Source organism: Salvelinus fontinalis, chromosome 13, assembly GCF_029448725.1.
Source record: "Salvelinus fontinalis isolate EN_2023a chromosome 13, ASM2944872v1, whole genome shotgun sequence".
NCBI classification, from domain to species: domain Eukaryota; kingdom Metazoa; phylum Chordata; class Actinopteri; order Salmoniformes; family Salmonidae; genus Salvelinus; species Salvelinus fontinalis.
In genome coordinates, this window is record NC_074677.1 from 30,856,308 (window position 1) to 30,870,187 (window position 13,880).

The 13,880-nt window shown below is 42.5% G+C and overlaps 1 protein-coding gene across 7 annotated transcripts in view; it reads right to left on the minus strand.

Moving 5' to 3' along the window:
• Positions 1 to 12,187, minus strand: part of LOC129868433 (ubiquitin carboxyl-terminal hydrolase 28-like) — a 34,704-nt gene extending 22,517 nt beyond the window's left edge. For 3 of the 7 annotated variants that reach the window (XM_055942400.1, XM_055942399.1, XM_055942398.1), the window contains exons 1-8: positions 11,928 to 12,186; positions 7,091 to 7,165; positions 5,472 to 5,595; positions 5,288 to 5,369; positions 4,770 to 4,932; positions 3,190 to 3,276; positions 2,640 to 2,798; positions 2,390 to 2,460 (exon numbers count right to left, since the gene is read on the minus strand). In XM_055942400.1, coding sequence (XP_055798375.1) covers positions 2,390 to 2,460; positions 2,640 to 2,798; positions 3,190 to 3,276; positions 4,770 to 4,932; positions 5,288 to 5,369; positions 5,472 to 5,595; positions 7,091 to 7,165; positions 11,928 to 11,975 — 809 coding nt within the window. In that variant the 5' untranslated portion in view covers positions 11,976 to 12,186. Of the gene's footprint in view, positions 1 to 2,389; positions 2,461 to 2,639; positions 2,799 to 3,189; positions 3,277 to 4,769; positions 4,933 to 5,287; positions 5,370 to 5,471; positions 5,596 to 7,090; positions 7,166 to 11,927 lie in introns of all 7 variants that reach the window. The other 4 variants (XM_055942404.1, XM_055942402.1, XM_055942403.1 and 1 more) reach the window with 3 other exon arrangements.
• Between the last annotated feature and the right edge of the window lie 1,693 nt (positions 12,188 to 13,880).

Sequence of the window (13,880 nt, forward strand, 5' to 3'; positions counted from 1 at the left end):
CCTCATGAGAGCCAGTTTCATCATAGCGCTTGATGGTTTTTGCGACTGCACTTGAAGAAACGTTCAAAGTTCTTGAAATGGTCCGGATTGACTGACCTTCATGTCTTAAACTTCTTATGGCTGAGATCCCGCTAACGGGATCGATCTGACAACAGCCAGTGAAAGTGCAGGGCGCCAAATTCAAACAGAAATCTCATAATTAAAATTCCTCAAGCATACAAGTATTTCACACCATTTTAAAGATACACTTCTTGTTAATCCCACCACAGTGTCCGATTTCAAATATTCGGCGAAAGCACCACAAACGATTGTGTTAGGTCAGAGCCAAGTCACAGAAAAACACAGCCATTTTTCCAGCCAAAAAGAGGAGTCACAAAAAGCAGAAATAGAGATAGAATTAATCACTAACGTTTGATGATCTTCATCAGATGACACTCATAGGACTTCATGTTACACAATACATGTATGTTTTGTTCGATAAAGTTCGTATTTATATAAAAAAAATCTCAGTATACATTGGTTCGTTCAGTAGTTCCAAAAACATCCGGTGATTTTGCAGAGAGCCACATCAATTTACAGAAATACTCATAAATGTTGATGAAAATGCAAGTGTTATGCATGGAACTTTAGATACACTTCTCCTTAATGCAACCGCTGTGTCAGATTTAAAAAAAGCTTCACGGAAAAAGCAAACCATGCAATAATCTGAGTACGGCGCTCAGAGCCCAAACAAGAAAAAAAGATATCCGCCATATTGTGCAATCAACAGAAATCAGAAATAACATTATAAACTTTCACTTACCTTTGATGATCATCAGAATGCACTCCCAAAAATCCCAGTTCCACAATAAAGGTTTATTTTGTTCGATAATGTCCATCATTTATGTCCAAATAACTCAGTTCTTCGCGCGTTCAGTACACAATCTAAACTCACGAAGCGCGGGCAGGTCCAGGCAAAAGTTCAGACAAAAAGTCATATTACAGTCCGTAGAAACATGTCAAACTAAGTATTGAATCAATCTTTAGGATCTTTTTAACATAAATCTTCAATAATGTTCCAACCGGAGAATTCCTTTGTCTTCAGAAATGCGATGGAACAGAGCTCGCTCTCACGTGAACGCGCATGTTCAGCGCATGGCAGACCTTACTCAATCCCCTCTCATTTGGCCCCACTTCACAGTAGAAGCATCAAACAAGGTTCTAAAGACTGTTGACATATAGTGGAAGCCTTAGGAAGTGCAACATTACCAATATCCCACTGTATCTTCAATAGGAAATGAGTTGAAAAACAACCAACCTCAGATTTCCCACTTCCTGGTTGGCTTTTTTCTCAGGTTTTTGCCTGCCATATGAGTTCTGTTATACTCACAGACATCATTCAAACAGTTTTAGAAACTTCAGAGTGTTTTAATATGCATATATTAGCAATTGGGACTGAGTAGCAGGCAGTTTACTCTGGGCACCTTATTCATCCAAGCTACTCAATACTGCCCCCAGCCATAAGAAGTTAAAGTAATGATGGGCCGTCATTTCTCTTTGCTTATTTGAGCTGTTCTTGCCATAATATGGACATGGTATTTTACCAAATAGGGCTATCTTCTGTATACCAACCCTACCTTGTCACAACACAACTGATTGGCTCAAACGCATTAAGAAGGAAAGCAATTCCACAAATTAACAAAACATCCCTGTTCATTGAAATGCATGTGTTACTTAATTTCATTCATTTCTACAACGTAGAAAACAGTAAAAATAAAGAAAAACCCATGAATGAGTAGGTGTGTCCAAACTTTTGACCAGTCAAAAGTTTGGACACACATGGATATATATATAAATAAAACTCAGCAAAAAAAGAAACGTCCTTGCACTGTCAACTGCGTTTATTTTCAGCAAACTTAACATGTGTAAATATTTGTATGAACATAACAAGATTCAACAGACATAAACTGAACAAGTTCCACAGGCATGTGACTGACAGAAATTGAATAATGTGTCCCTGAACAAAGGGGGGGGGGGTCAAAATCAAAAGTAACAGTCAGTATCTGGTGTGGCCACCAGCTGCATTAAGTACTGCAGTGCATCTCCTCCTCATGGACTGCACCAGATTTGCCAGTTCTTGCTGTGAGATGTTACCACACTCTTCCATTTTAAATCCAGTCTGATAAACACTCCAAACAGCCTACCCAACCGCTCAGAGGCGCACACATGTTCCTAAAGCACACAGGTGCCTCGTTTTGTATCACATTCCAATTATTAATCTGGGGGGGACAAATATGTAATTTCAGAATGTGGGGGTGATGTCCCCAGTGAAATTTGCGCCCCTGGTTAGCTATGACGATAAATGTGTTTTCTTACAGAACTGACTGTTGGGATAAAATCCTTGACTTACTTTCCATTAGCAGCCAGCTGAAAGGCATCTTCAAGCCAGTCAAGGAGTTTGTGGGTGAACTCACTCACATCCTAGAATGAACACATCTGAAATGAACATCTTTGTATGCAAAGCAGTTGATGTAAAGGGGTGCCCATGACCCTGGTGTGTGTGTGTGTGTGTGTGTGTGTGTGTGTGTGTGTGTGTGTGTGTGTGTGTGTGTGTGTGTGTGTGTGTGTGTGTGTGTGTGTGTGTGTGTATGAGCGTATACCTGTTGGACCTCAGTGTGTACCTGTTGGGCCTCACTGGATCGGAAAGCATCTCTCAAAAGCTCTACGGCAGCAGACGGGTCCACAAACCTGCGAGTGGAGCCCACCATGAGAGCAAAGAGACAGCGCAGCTCCTGCATGAAGGCTATGTTCCTCTTGTCCTGAGAACACATGCATACGTTAGGCTTCTCTTACTTCACAGAGCTGCACTGGAAAACCTGGGCAACACTTTACTGTTTTCAACAATATATCTTCATATGCAGAGTCCATATAACTTTGTACTTACACTTAATAATAACATTCATGAGCCTTTCTTATAAACGTATATACATTTTTATAACATGTAGCCTACACTGTTTATAAATTGTTTATCAACGCTTCTTCATGGGAGTTACTATTAAGTGTTAACCACTATCTTTATGCACAATGTATAACTCTGTAGTCTAGTTTCCCTTCTAACATCAGCCAGACATCCCCTGACTCTTCAGCCTCTGGGACCCAAAGGTCCAGTCTCTGTTCCTCAGGGCTCCTGGCTCTCCATTGGACACTCACCGAGTGGCTCTTACACTTCTCCAGGATTCGCTCAGACAGGCAGTAGTTAAGTACCAATCTGCGGAACACGGGCAGGTGGAACAGGGACTGAAATAAGAGACAAAGATGAGAGAGTGACGGAAAGGTGACCTGTCTTTTCGTGTGTAAAAATGTCATTGTCGAGGATACTTATGGAGGTTTTAACACACGAGAGTCACAGTTAAGCAAACAAAAGAAAATACCATTGAGATAAGAGTGATGGTAATTTTCCTCTCATAACAAGACGAATAAATTAGATAATCTTCTCTTTATATTAGTGACAAGACACTTCATCGATGCTGGTGAGCAATAGTGTGTTTTATTGCTAACTCTAACACAATGGAGCCTTTTGTGCAGTTTTGAAGAGACAACAATATACCCACGTTTTTGATCGCATTAGGCCTATGTGTCTTCTCAACTTTCTCGTTTCCCTGAAACTTAATTACAGATTATCACAATCTTACTGTAAAGCGTACCACACCAGATACCATAGAAATATGAGTACACAGCCACATGCATTCATACAGTGAGTCTCAATCAAATAACTACTTTCTATGGGTAAATTGTGATGGAAAGAGTAAAATAAAATGAAGGATTTAAAATGGAACAACTTCAAATGACTTCTCAGCCACTCAAAAGGTGTTAATGCATTGCTATCCACTGATGATATTTCCTTTGGGTTTTAGTACTTTAAATCGATGTGGCGCATATCTTAACGAAATTAAGACAAATGAGCATTCCCATTTGGCCTAATCTACCGATATAAACTCATTTCAGTCCAGGCGGCAGAGTTCATCGCTTGCTCTATCATCACAACACTGCACTATTTAATTACCCTTGCAGTCTATCAATATCAATGAAGGCTTGAATTTCAGCAGAGCCACCTGATAGGCCCAGCTAAATTTAGACTGGAATGGACTCTTAATAGAATTATTGCACCAAGAAGCTTTTGCGTTTGGAAAGTAAAAACTCTTACCCCACCACTGCCCCTCATCTTTCCCCATCCTCCTGGTATTACCGACAACTCAATTAACACAATATGGCTTGATTTTGTGGTAACAGGTTGAAAATAAATCTTCTCCCTCTATTTGCCAGAAGTCGACATCGTTCAGCAAATTGGACGGAAAAACAAACATGTGTTTGGAGCCTTCTCGCCTAGTGGTAATATTTTGAACCGATTCACACCAGAAGTCTTGAAAGGTTTTGGAAAACTGGGAGAGGTTCTAAACATGGTCATCACATATACACAAATTAGGAGGTGGTGCAGACAGTCAAGGCCGTATTATAGAGACCAAAAGAGTCCAAGGGATTCTGCAGATTCTGCAAAATTCAAATACAACCTTTACTGTACGACATCAACCTTAGTAACAGCCAGGACCTGACTGGTGAGCATTAACAAGGTCCACAGTACAAACCGCAAATGTTATACTTATCTTTTTATCCTGTTCATCTCACTGGCACAATTCTCTTTCTGTGCATACTTTTTTGTATTTTAAAGATCAAGCTCCAGAGCAGACACTGTTAATAACTGTGCATTTGTGTGTATATTGTGTGTACCTCACCTGTATGACAGCACTGAACCAGCAGGTGTTGCCCACATTGCGGATGCCCACGGGCCACTCCTCCTTACGGATCCAGTCTGCAGGGCTGCAACTCTCTCCTTGGGCCTCGCAGCGCTTCCTCTTCACCCGTGCAGCGCTGTCCTCCACACTGGCCTCCAGTGCCCTGGAACACACCAAAACATGCCACTCCTCAACTGTAGACAATGGTCTGATTGATAGTTTCACCTGTGTTGTGTTCATTAGGCACCAAATGGAAGAAAACTGACAAAAATGGGGAGGGAATCCAATAAGAAATGCACATTTTTGTTTTCTGTTTCAAAACATTTTCTGTTGCTTGCTCTTATGAACAAGACCCTGGTTTTCCTTTTTTGTTGATGTTATCTATTTCTCATGCTGTACTTCTGTGTTCACTTCAGATATTATAACCTTTTAATTGAGAGATGACTCTCAATTGGTTACTTCTTTCAGCAAGAAAACAGCAAGCAAAGGGGAAATGGTGAGGTACTGGATGACTATACCTGTTGAGCTCTCTCTCCTCTGCCTGGGATTCTTGCAAGCTGAGCTCAATGGCTGTCTGAAGGTCATCTTTAGGAGGAGCACCTGAGGACAAACATTGGGAAACAAATTAGATTTTATGTTCATCACAAGACCCTCAGTATTTTGCTCCTTTCCTTAAACTTTCCTTCCCAACTTCCGGCCTACCTTTCTGGGCCCCCCAGGCCTCCCTGTTGACTTCTGTGTCTGGTGTATCCTCAGTCCCCTGGCCCTCCTCTGGCGGCTGTGTGGTCAGCAGCCCAACAGCATGGCTAATGTCCCCCTGACTGGCCTGGTATCAGAGATATAAGAGTAGGCATTACAATGTGTCCTTTCCAAGAACTCCCTGGCCTGGTGCCAGTCTGTTTCTGATTTTGATGATAACTCTGACAAAGGACAGAGCAGCTAAAGCAGAGATAAACTGGCACAGAGGCAAGTGGCTACCCCTAACCTTAAGTTTGACCTCTACGTGATAGAGTCCTTCTAATGGATTTGTTCCCTGGGATTAAGCGCATGAAAGAGCCGGCTGACAAAAATGTCTGACAATATAATTTATTTTGCCTTTTTAAGTACGTAAGTCGCTGAAAACTCTTTTGCAACAACGACCTGAAATCTTCATCGCTCAAATGTACAATATGCAGGTTTTCCCTCCATCTAGTTCATGCTCATTGACAAATGGTGTTGGCATGACATCATCTCACTGTTTCCTTCTTAGACACTACATCATTGGTCTCTGACATGGCCTACAGCTAATGTCATGTCACAACACAATTAATCAAATGTCAAATCAAGTAGACATGTGGTAATACAAACATTTGTTCCCTAAGTGTCTTCAGGACCTACCTTGAAGTCCTCTCATAGTGTCATTGAGACAGTCCAATCATTTAGCTGAGAAATTGCTTCTACCAACCTTAGGCCAGACATGGTACTCTGGTCCCCTTCACGAATGGCTGTGTACATCATAGAGCTCACAGTCCCGTGGGAAACTCTGTTGAAGAGGCCTACGAGCGTAAGAAACTGCGTTACACAGAGTTGGCAGCAGACGCAACTCAGCGTGGCTGGAATGCAAAAGTCTGGCCAGTTGAAGTGGGATGCAGAGGATTCGTGGTTTCTTCTACCATCAGGTTGCTGAAAGAACTTGGAATCCATGGACAGGCTCTGCGGCAGACCGTCAGAGCAGTTTCTCAAGCAGCTGAAAGAGGCAGCCAGTGGATCTGGATCAAACGGAAGGACCCTTGCTGGGCTATAACTTCATGACCCCCCCACCCCCACCTGAGAACCCAATTCAGATCTGAGGTATGCGGTCAACTGTAGGGCTGGCTCAGGGAAGAGGACGCTCCTGCCTTGCATAGTCCCGTGGGAAATCTTAATTGGGCATGGGACACAAGCTAAGGCTTGATCACCCTTTAGCTGGCCACCTTTGATGAGGGTGTTTAGTGATTAAAGGCCGAAACACCCACTGATTCGAAAGCACACTACTGATGATGTGTCCCTAAATTGACATCTTAACCCAGTCTAAGAAATAAACCTCCCATGCCACTCTGTCAACATCACGGCAAATCTCATGTGAGTGCATACATCTATTGGCACAATGGACAGTTTTAACATCTCGTCCCGTGTTTTATGATTCTGGGTATATGGTAGGCCTGGACCACCAAGAAGGATTCAATCAACTTTGAGAGGGCTTAAGTTACTGTCTATCTATACACAATATGACAACGTTATACTGATTAAGCAGGCAGAACCGAAGCCTATCTGCCTGTCTGTCCACAGTGTTTGGTACTCACATTCAGGGCCCTGAGGAGGATCTGTTGGTCTTGGATGCCAGTGATCTCCCTCAGCTGGTTGATCAGCATCAGGCTCTGAGGAGCGAAAAATGTCAATGAAGAACAAAAGGCTTTCCATTAACCTGTTGCTTGGGTGAAAATAGTCTCTACAACGAAGGTATGCATTTATTCATATGACCTTCCTGGCAAAATTTGGAAAGAATACACGTTCTAGAGGTTATTTTTCCAGTCCTTTACTTTAAACTGATTAGCGTGACAGAGTATTGCTGAGTAATAATTACTTAGATGAGCTTTGGAGCCCTTTTATTACATTTAGACTTTTTTCTCTCCGGGGCTAGGTTAAGCAGGCTAGTCTCATAGACTAGACGTAAAATAGTAAATCCGGGACACTCAAATAAGTATGATAAGTTACGTTTGGTATGGTTACATAAGACAGAAGGTTACTTAAGGGAAATGCAAAAATCAGGGTGGTTGATCGGGTGTATAACGCAAACGTCTAGCAACCTAAAGGTTGAGTGTTCGAATCTCATCATGGACAACTTTAGCATTTTAGCTAATTATCTACTTTGCAACTACTTAGCATGTTAGCTAACCCTTCCCCTAACTTTAACCCTTTAACCTATGTGGAAGGACCACCAGAGGGCAGGCTGGTCCCACGGATAGTAGCCCAGCCCGGCATGTGAGTGAAGGTGATCAGAGGCAATTAAGCACAGCTTACGGCACTAATGACTTATTCTCTTTCCCCTACCAGAGAGAGGAGGGAACCGGCAGTAGGAGAGACTGGAGGAAGAAAAGAGTGTCTGCTTCTACAAAAGAGTAGAAGTTGTCGGAAGTCGGAAGTTTACATACACCTTAGCCAAATACATTTAAACTCAGTTTTTCACAATTCCTGACATTTAATCGTAGTAAAACTTCCCTGTCTTAGGTCAGTTAGGATCACCACTTTATTTTAAGAATGTAAAATGTCAGAATAATAGTAGAGAGAATGATATATTTCAGCTTCTATTTCTTTCATCACATTCCCAGTGGGTCAGAAGTTCACATACACTCAATTAGTATTTGGTAGCATTGCCTTTAAATTGTTTGACAAGCTTCTCACAATAAGTTGGGTGAATGTTGGCCCATTCCTCCTGACAGAGCTGGTGTAACTGAGTCAGGTTTATAGGCCTCCTTGCTCGCACACAGTTTTTCAGTTCTGCCCACAAATATTATATGGGATTGAGGTCAGGGCTTTGTGATGGCCACTCCAATACCTTGACTTTGTTGTCCTTAAGCCATTTTGCCACAACTTTGGAAGTATGCTTGCGGTCATTGTCCATTTGGAAGAACCATTTGCGACCAAGCTTTAACTTCCTGACTGACGTCTTGAGCTGTTGCTTCAATATATCCACAAAATTTTCCTACCTCATGATGCCATCTATTTTGTGAAGTGCACCAGTCCCTCCTGCAGCAAAGCACCCCCACAACATGATGCTGCCACCCCCGTGCTTCATTGTTGGGATGGTGTTTTTCGGCTTGCAAGCCTCCCCCTTTTTCCTCCAAACATAACGATGGTCATTATGGCCAAACAGTTCTATTTGTGTTTCATCAGACCAGGGGATATTCCTCCAAAAAGTATGATATTTGTCCAAATGTTCAGTTGAAAACCTTAGTCTGGCTTTTTATATGGGGGTTTTGGAGCAGTGGCTTCTTCCTTACTGAGCGGCCTTTCAGGTTATGTTGATATAGGACTCTCTTTACTGTGGAAATAGATACTTTTGTACCCGTTTCCTCCAGCATCTTCACAAGGTCCTTTGTTGTTGTTCTGGGATTGATTTGCACTTTTCGCACCAAAGTACGTTCATCACTAGGAGACAGAACGCGTCTCCTTCCTGAGCGGTATGACAGCTGCGTGGTCCCATGGTGATTATACTTGCGTACGATTGTTTGTACAGATGAACATAGTACCTTCAGGTGTTTGGAAATTGCTCCCAAGGATGAACCAGACTTGTGGAGGTCTACAATTCTTTTTTCTGAGGTCTTGGCTGATTTCTTTTGATTTCCCCATGATGTCAAGCAAAGAGGCACTGAGTTTGAAGGTAGGCCTTGAAATACACCCACAGGTACACCTCCAATTGACTCAAATTGTGTCAATTAGCCTATCAGAAGCTTCTAAAGCCATGACATCATTTTCTGGAATATTCCAAGCTGTTTAAAGGCATAGTCAACTTAGTGTAGTGTATGTAAACTTCTGACCCACTGGAATTGTGATACAGTGAATTATAAGTGAAATAATCTGTCTGTAAACAATTTTTGGGAAAATTACTTGTGTCATGCACAAAGAAGATGTCCTAACCGACTTGCCAAAACTATAGTTTGTTAACAAGAAATTTGTGAAGTGGTTGAAAAACGAGTTTTAATGCCTCCAACCTAAGTGTATGTAAACTTCCGACTTCAACTGTACCTTTTGGAAGGGGGAAGAAGAGGACAAACCACCTCTTGGGAATGGCCGCCACGGATCCGGACCACTACCCTAAGGGAGCTCTCCACAGACAGATCATTAAGGCTGTGACACACCTGTGATTTATGTTATAGTTTGAAGATACTCGCCGTGTGTTCCTTGTTCTTGTAAAGAAGATGTGTTTTCATTGTGAGGTCATCTTTGATTGTGTTGGAGGGTTTGGGAATAAAGAAATACCTCAATAGAGAACTTTATTCAATTAAGAACCTGCTCCTGACTCGTTTACTCCACCTTTCCGCTTTAGAGCAACCTCAAACGACTTGGGCCACCTAGCTAACGTTAGCCACTGTAAATTAAAATTCCTAAAATATGATACGTTTTTCAAATTCATAACATATTGAACAAATTGCAATTTGTAACATATCATATGAAATCGATGATGGACATCCACAAATGAATACATACCATATGAAACTTTACATATCATACTAATTGGAGTGTCCCGGATTAATGTTTTCTATGTTATGTCTACCCCCGAGTGCAGGTTGGGTTGAGAGAGAGAGCATACCAAAATTATTTGTGTATATGTCACCTCCAGTCCACATTTCTAGGTCCAGTTTAACTGGAGTAGTGTCTGTGAGGCCATATGAGTCTGAGGCGATATGTTCCACCACCACGTGGGTACTCTAACCCAATGTTTCCCGAACTGGTCCCAGTCCTGTATTTGATCTATTCTAACACACCTGATTAGTTGTCTAGTTGAATCAGGTGTGCAATAAAATATGTGGAATGGCTGAGGGTCACAAGGACTAGTTTGGGAAACACTGCCTTAACCAATTACAAACATGCCACATTAATGGGATGGGACCAACTGAAACATTCCCCCAAAGCTATGCCCATTGCTACCTGTCTGCCAATTTGCGAGATCAGTTAAGTCTCACCTAAGTCGGCAGACTGGTAAATACCCTAAGTGTACAAAACATTAAGCACATCTGCTCTTTCCATGATATAGACTGTCCAGGTGAATCCAGGTGAACGCTATGAACCCTTATTGATGTCACTTGTTAAATCCACTTCAAATCAGTGTAGATGAAGGGGAGGAGACAGATTAAAGAAAGATGTTTAAGCCTTGAGACACGGATTGTGTATGTGTGCCATTCAGAGGGTGAATCGGCAAGACAAAAGATTTACATCCCTTTGAACATGCACGGTGGTACGTGCCAGGCGCATCAGTTTCTGTCAGGAACTGCAACGCTGCTGGGTTTTTCAAACTCAACAGTTTCCCATTGGTATTAAGAATGGTCCACCCTCAAAAGAGATCCAGTCAACTTGACACAACTGTGGGAAGGATTGGAGTCAACATGGGCCAGCGTCCCTGTCCTTGCCCCAAACATGCAATATTATGAAGGTGTTCTTAATGTTCTACACACTCATTCATAGTGTACATGAGTCATCATCCATGTATACCTAATACAATGCAACTAAAAGTATTCCTAACCAGCCGTAGCTGAGGCTTTGAAGTGATACACCAGATCAATAGTGGCTAAACAGTTAAAAGAATATTGGCCAGCTAAGAGGAGTGAGGCTATATAAAGCCCTCACCCCCATAACAGCAGGTGGACATGTCAGGGTAACAGTGTGAAGGCAGCCAGACACACAGACCTGGGACCATGCAGACTTATATGGAGAGCTGGGGTCTATCTTAGCCTCTTGGTCAGCATCTATTTTGGGCCCTGACATGGATAGCTAGCACCTCTGTTTATCATTCCACTCGCCATGCCACCAGGGTTTGAGTGACAAAGGCAGTGGGTGTTTCTCTGACACACACAAAAAGCCACCACAGACCCTGGACACAGATGAATGTAGATAGACATTAATTGTGGACAAAAATACAGTTATCGTCATGCTATAAAATGGGATCAAGACATAACTATTAAAAAAATAAAAGCTGATGGGTTTGTGTCCAGTTAAGACACTGGTGTATATGACAGAAAACTGTGGGTATGCATGTTGTTGTAGTGGTTTTGACAGATGACCTTTCTCTGATTACTGTTGTTATTGCAAAGATTGATAGACAATAACACAACTATTTTGCCAACTGTTTGTCGTGATACGTTGAACGAGACAAAATGTCAAACATCTTTGCAGGACAGGATACGTAGTGACAACAGTTTAGAAACACAGAATTCCCCACACGAGGTAATTGAAGCAACCGTGTCATTGACTGTTTCACTGAGGAATAAGGTCATGTCGTGATATATAATATAGTGTCTGTCCACACAGAAAATGTAAGCTGTAACGTTATGTGTTCTGGTTGCGTTAGTTGTTAACAATCTCATGCAAGGTTAGAGCTTTTGAAATGTCACTTGTCATTCCACTCTGTTACTTAGTGCTCACCGAATTCGTTGAGTTTTCCCCATGTTCACTCTGTTGTTCAACTCTCATGGCAGCAAAACCAGAATTTCTTGTTTATTTCCACAAATGCCTTCAGCCCTACTTCGGAGTCAAACCAACTCCATCTGTCAAAAGAGCCACACACAAGCAAAGAAGAGTGGTGTCCTTGCCTGTCCAAAAAACGGGCGCGTGCAAGCGACGTGTGTGCGCACGGTTACGTCTGATACAGTATATCAGTACAAGGATGAACTGTTATGAAGTATGTTCACCTATAGGCAAACTGCAGGGGCATCATTTCAGCTAAATCTAGGATATGGCAGAGTGACCGAACGGTGGGGGGATTGAGTGAGGGTTTCCTCCCCAAAATATTTTTTGAAAGCTGAAGCTCATTTATTGCATTTTTACACAATTTTCAAACGCTAAAATGCTATTTGGAGAATAGCAAAAAGAAGAAAAATTACTCCGGACATTATCATCGTGGCTGCTGTAGCTTCATTTACATCAGTCAACATGGGACATAACAGCCTACCAACAGGTCATACAGCAATTAATTAGCTGCTACATACTAGCTCAGCATCATGATTAAAAACTCAAGTTTAGTAAATCAATCAGCAGTTAGATAGCCTAACTAGCCATCTACAGCCATCATCCAGCTATGCAGTGGCGACCTGTTATGTTGCTGTTGCCTGTTTTGCATGTTATTTTGGCATTAATACGTGTCCAATATCGGTTTGCAAACAATGTCAAGATGATTTTTTATTGAGTTAATAAAGCCGCATACAAATATGGTCTCTTTTTTTGCTTTCTTGAGTAAGGCAGCTCCAAATTGCAGGTGTTTCAGCTTAGCTCAGTGCTTTCTGTCGTGGAAGGGCAGCCAGTGCATAATAAAGAGCATAGGGGTTAGTAATCTTCTCTAGTTGTGCAGTGATTGGCTCAGTGTTCTGTCATTTATGGGGAACTACGTCACTGCAAAATCTACAGCAAGAGCTATAAAGTTTAAGCCCCCTTGGGTGCTGCCATAAATTTACATTAGAAGTGCCCACCCGAGAATGCTCAAGGTCATTGGCCACAGATAAGATGACATCAAATCATTATATCTACCGTAGCTTTGATTGGACTGATCATACTTTCAAAATCTTAGTGTAACAGTTTTAACTTTAGTCCGTCCCCTCGCCTGGCACGAACCAGGGACCCTCTGCACACATCAACAACAGTCTCCCACGAAGCATCGTTACCCATCGCTCCACAAAATCCACAGCTCTTGCAGAGCAAGGGGAACCACTACTTCAAGGTCTCAGCGCAAGTGACATCACCGACTGAAAGGCTATTAGCACGCACCACCGCTAACTAGCTAGCCATTTCACATCGGTTACATTCACCCCCCTTTCGACCTCCTCCTTTTCCGCAGCAACCAGTGATCCGGGTCAACAGCATCAATGTATCAGTTTAAACTTTACGTCCGTCCCCTCGCGCGAACCAGGGACCCTCTGCACACATCAACAACAGTCACCCACGAAGCATCGTTACCCATCGCTCCATAAAGGCCGCGGCCATTGCAGAGCAAGGGGAACCACTACTTCAAGGTCTCAGAGCAAGTGACGTCACTGATTGAAAGGCTATTAGCGCGCACCACCGCTAAGTAGATAGCTAATGTAACGGATGTGAAATGGCTAGCAAGCTAGACAAGCAGTCATCTTCATGAATCACGTCAACAATCTACTGGCAAATCCTTTTCAATCCTTGTAATGTGAAGATCTCTCAAATGACTGCCTCGCCTGGTTCACCAACTACTTCTCAGACAGAGTTCAGTGTGTCAAATCGGAGGGCCTGATGTCCGGACCTCTGGCGGTCTCTATGGGGGTGCCACAGGGTTCAATTCTCGGGCCTACTCTTTTCTCTATACATCAATGATGTCGCTCTTGCTGCTGGGGATTCTCTGATCCACATCTACGCAGA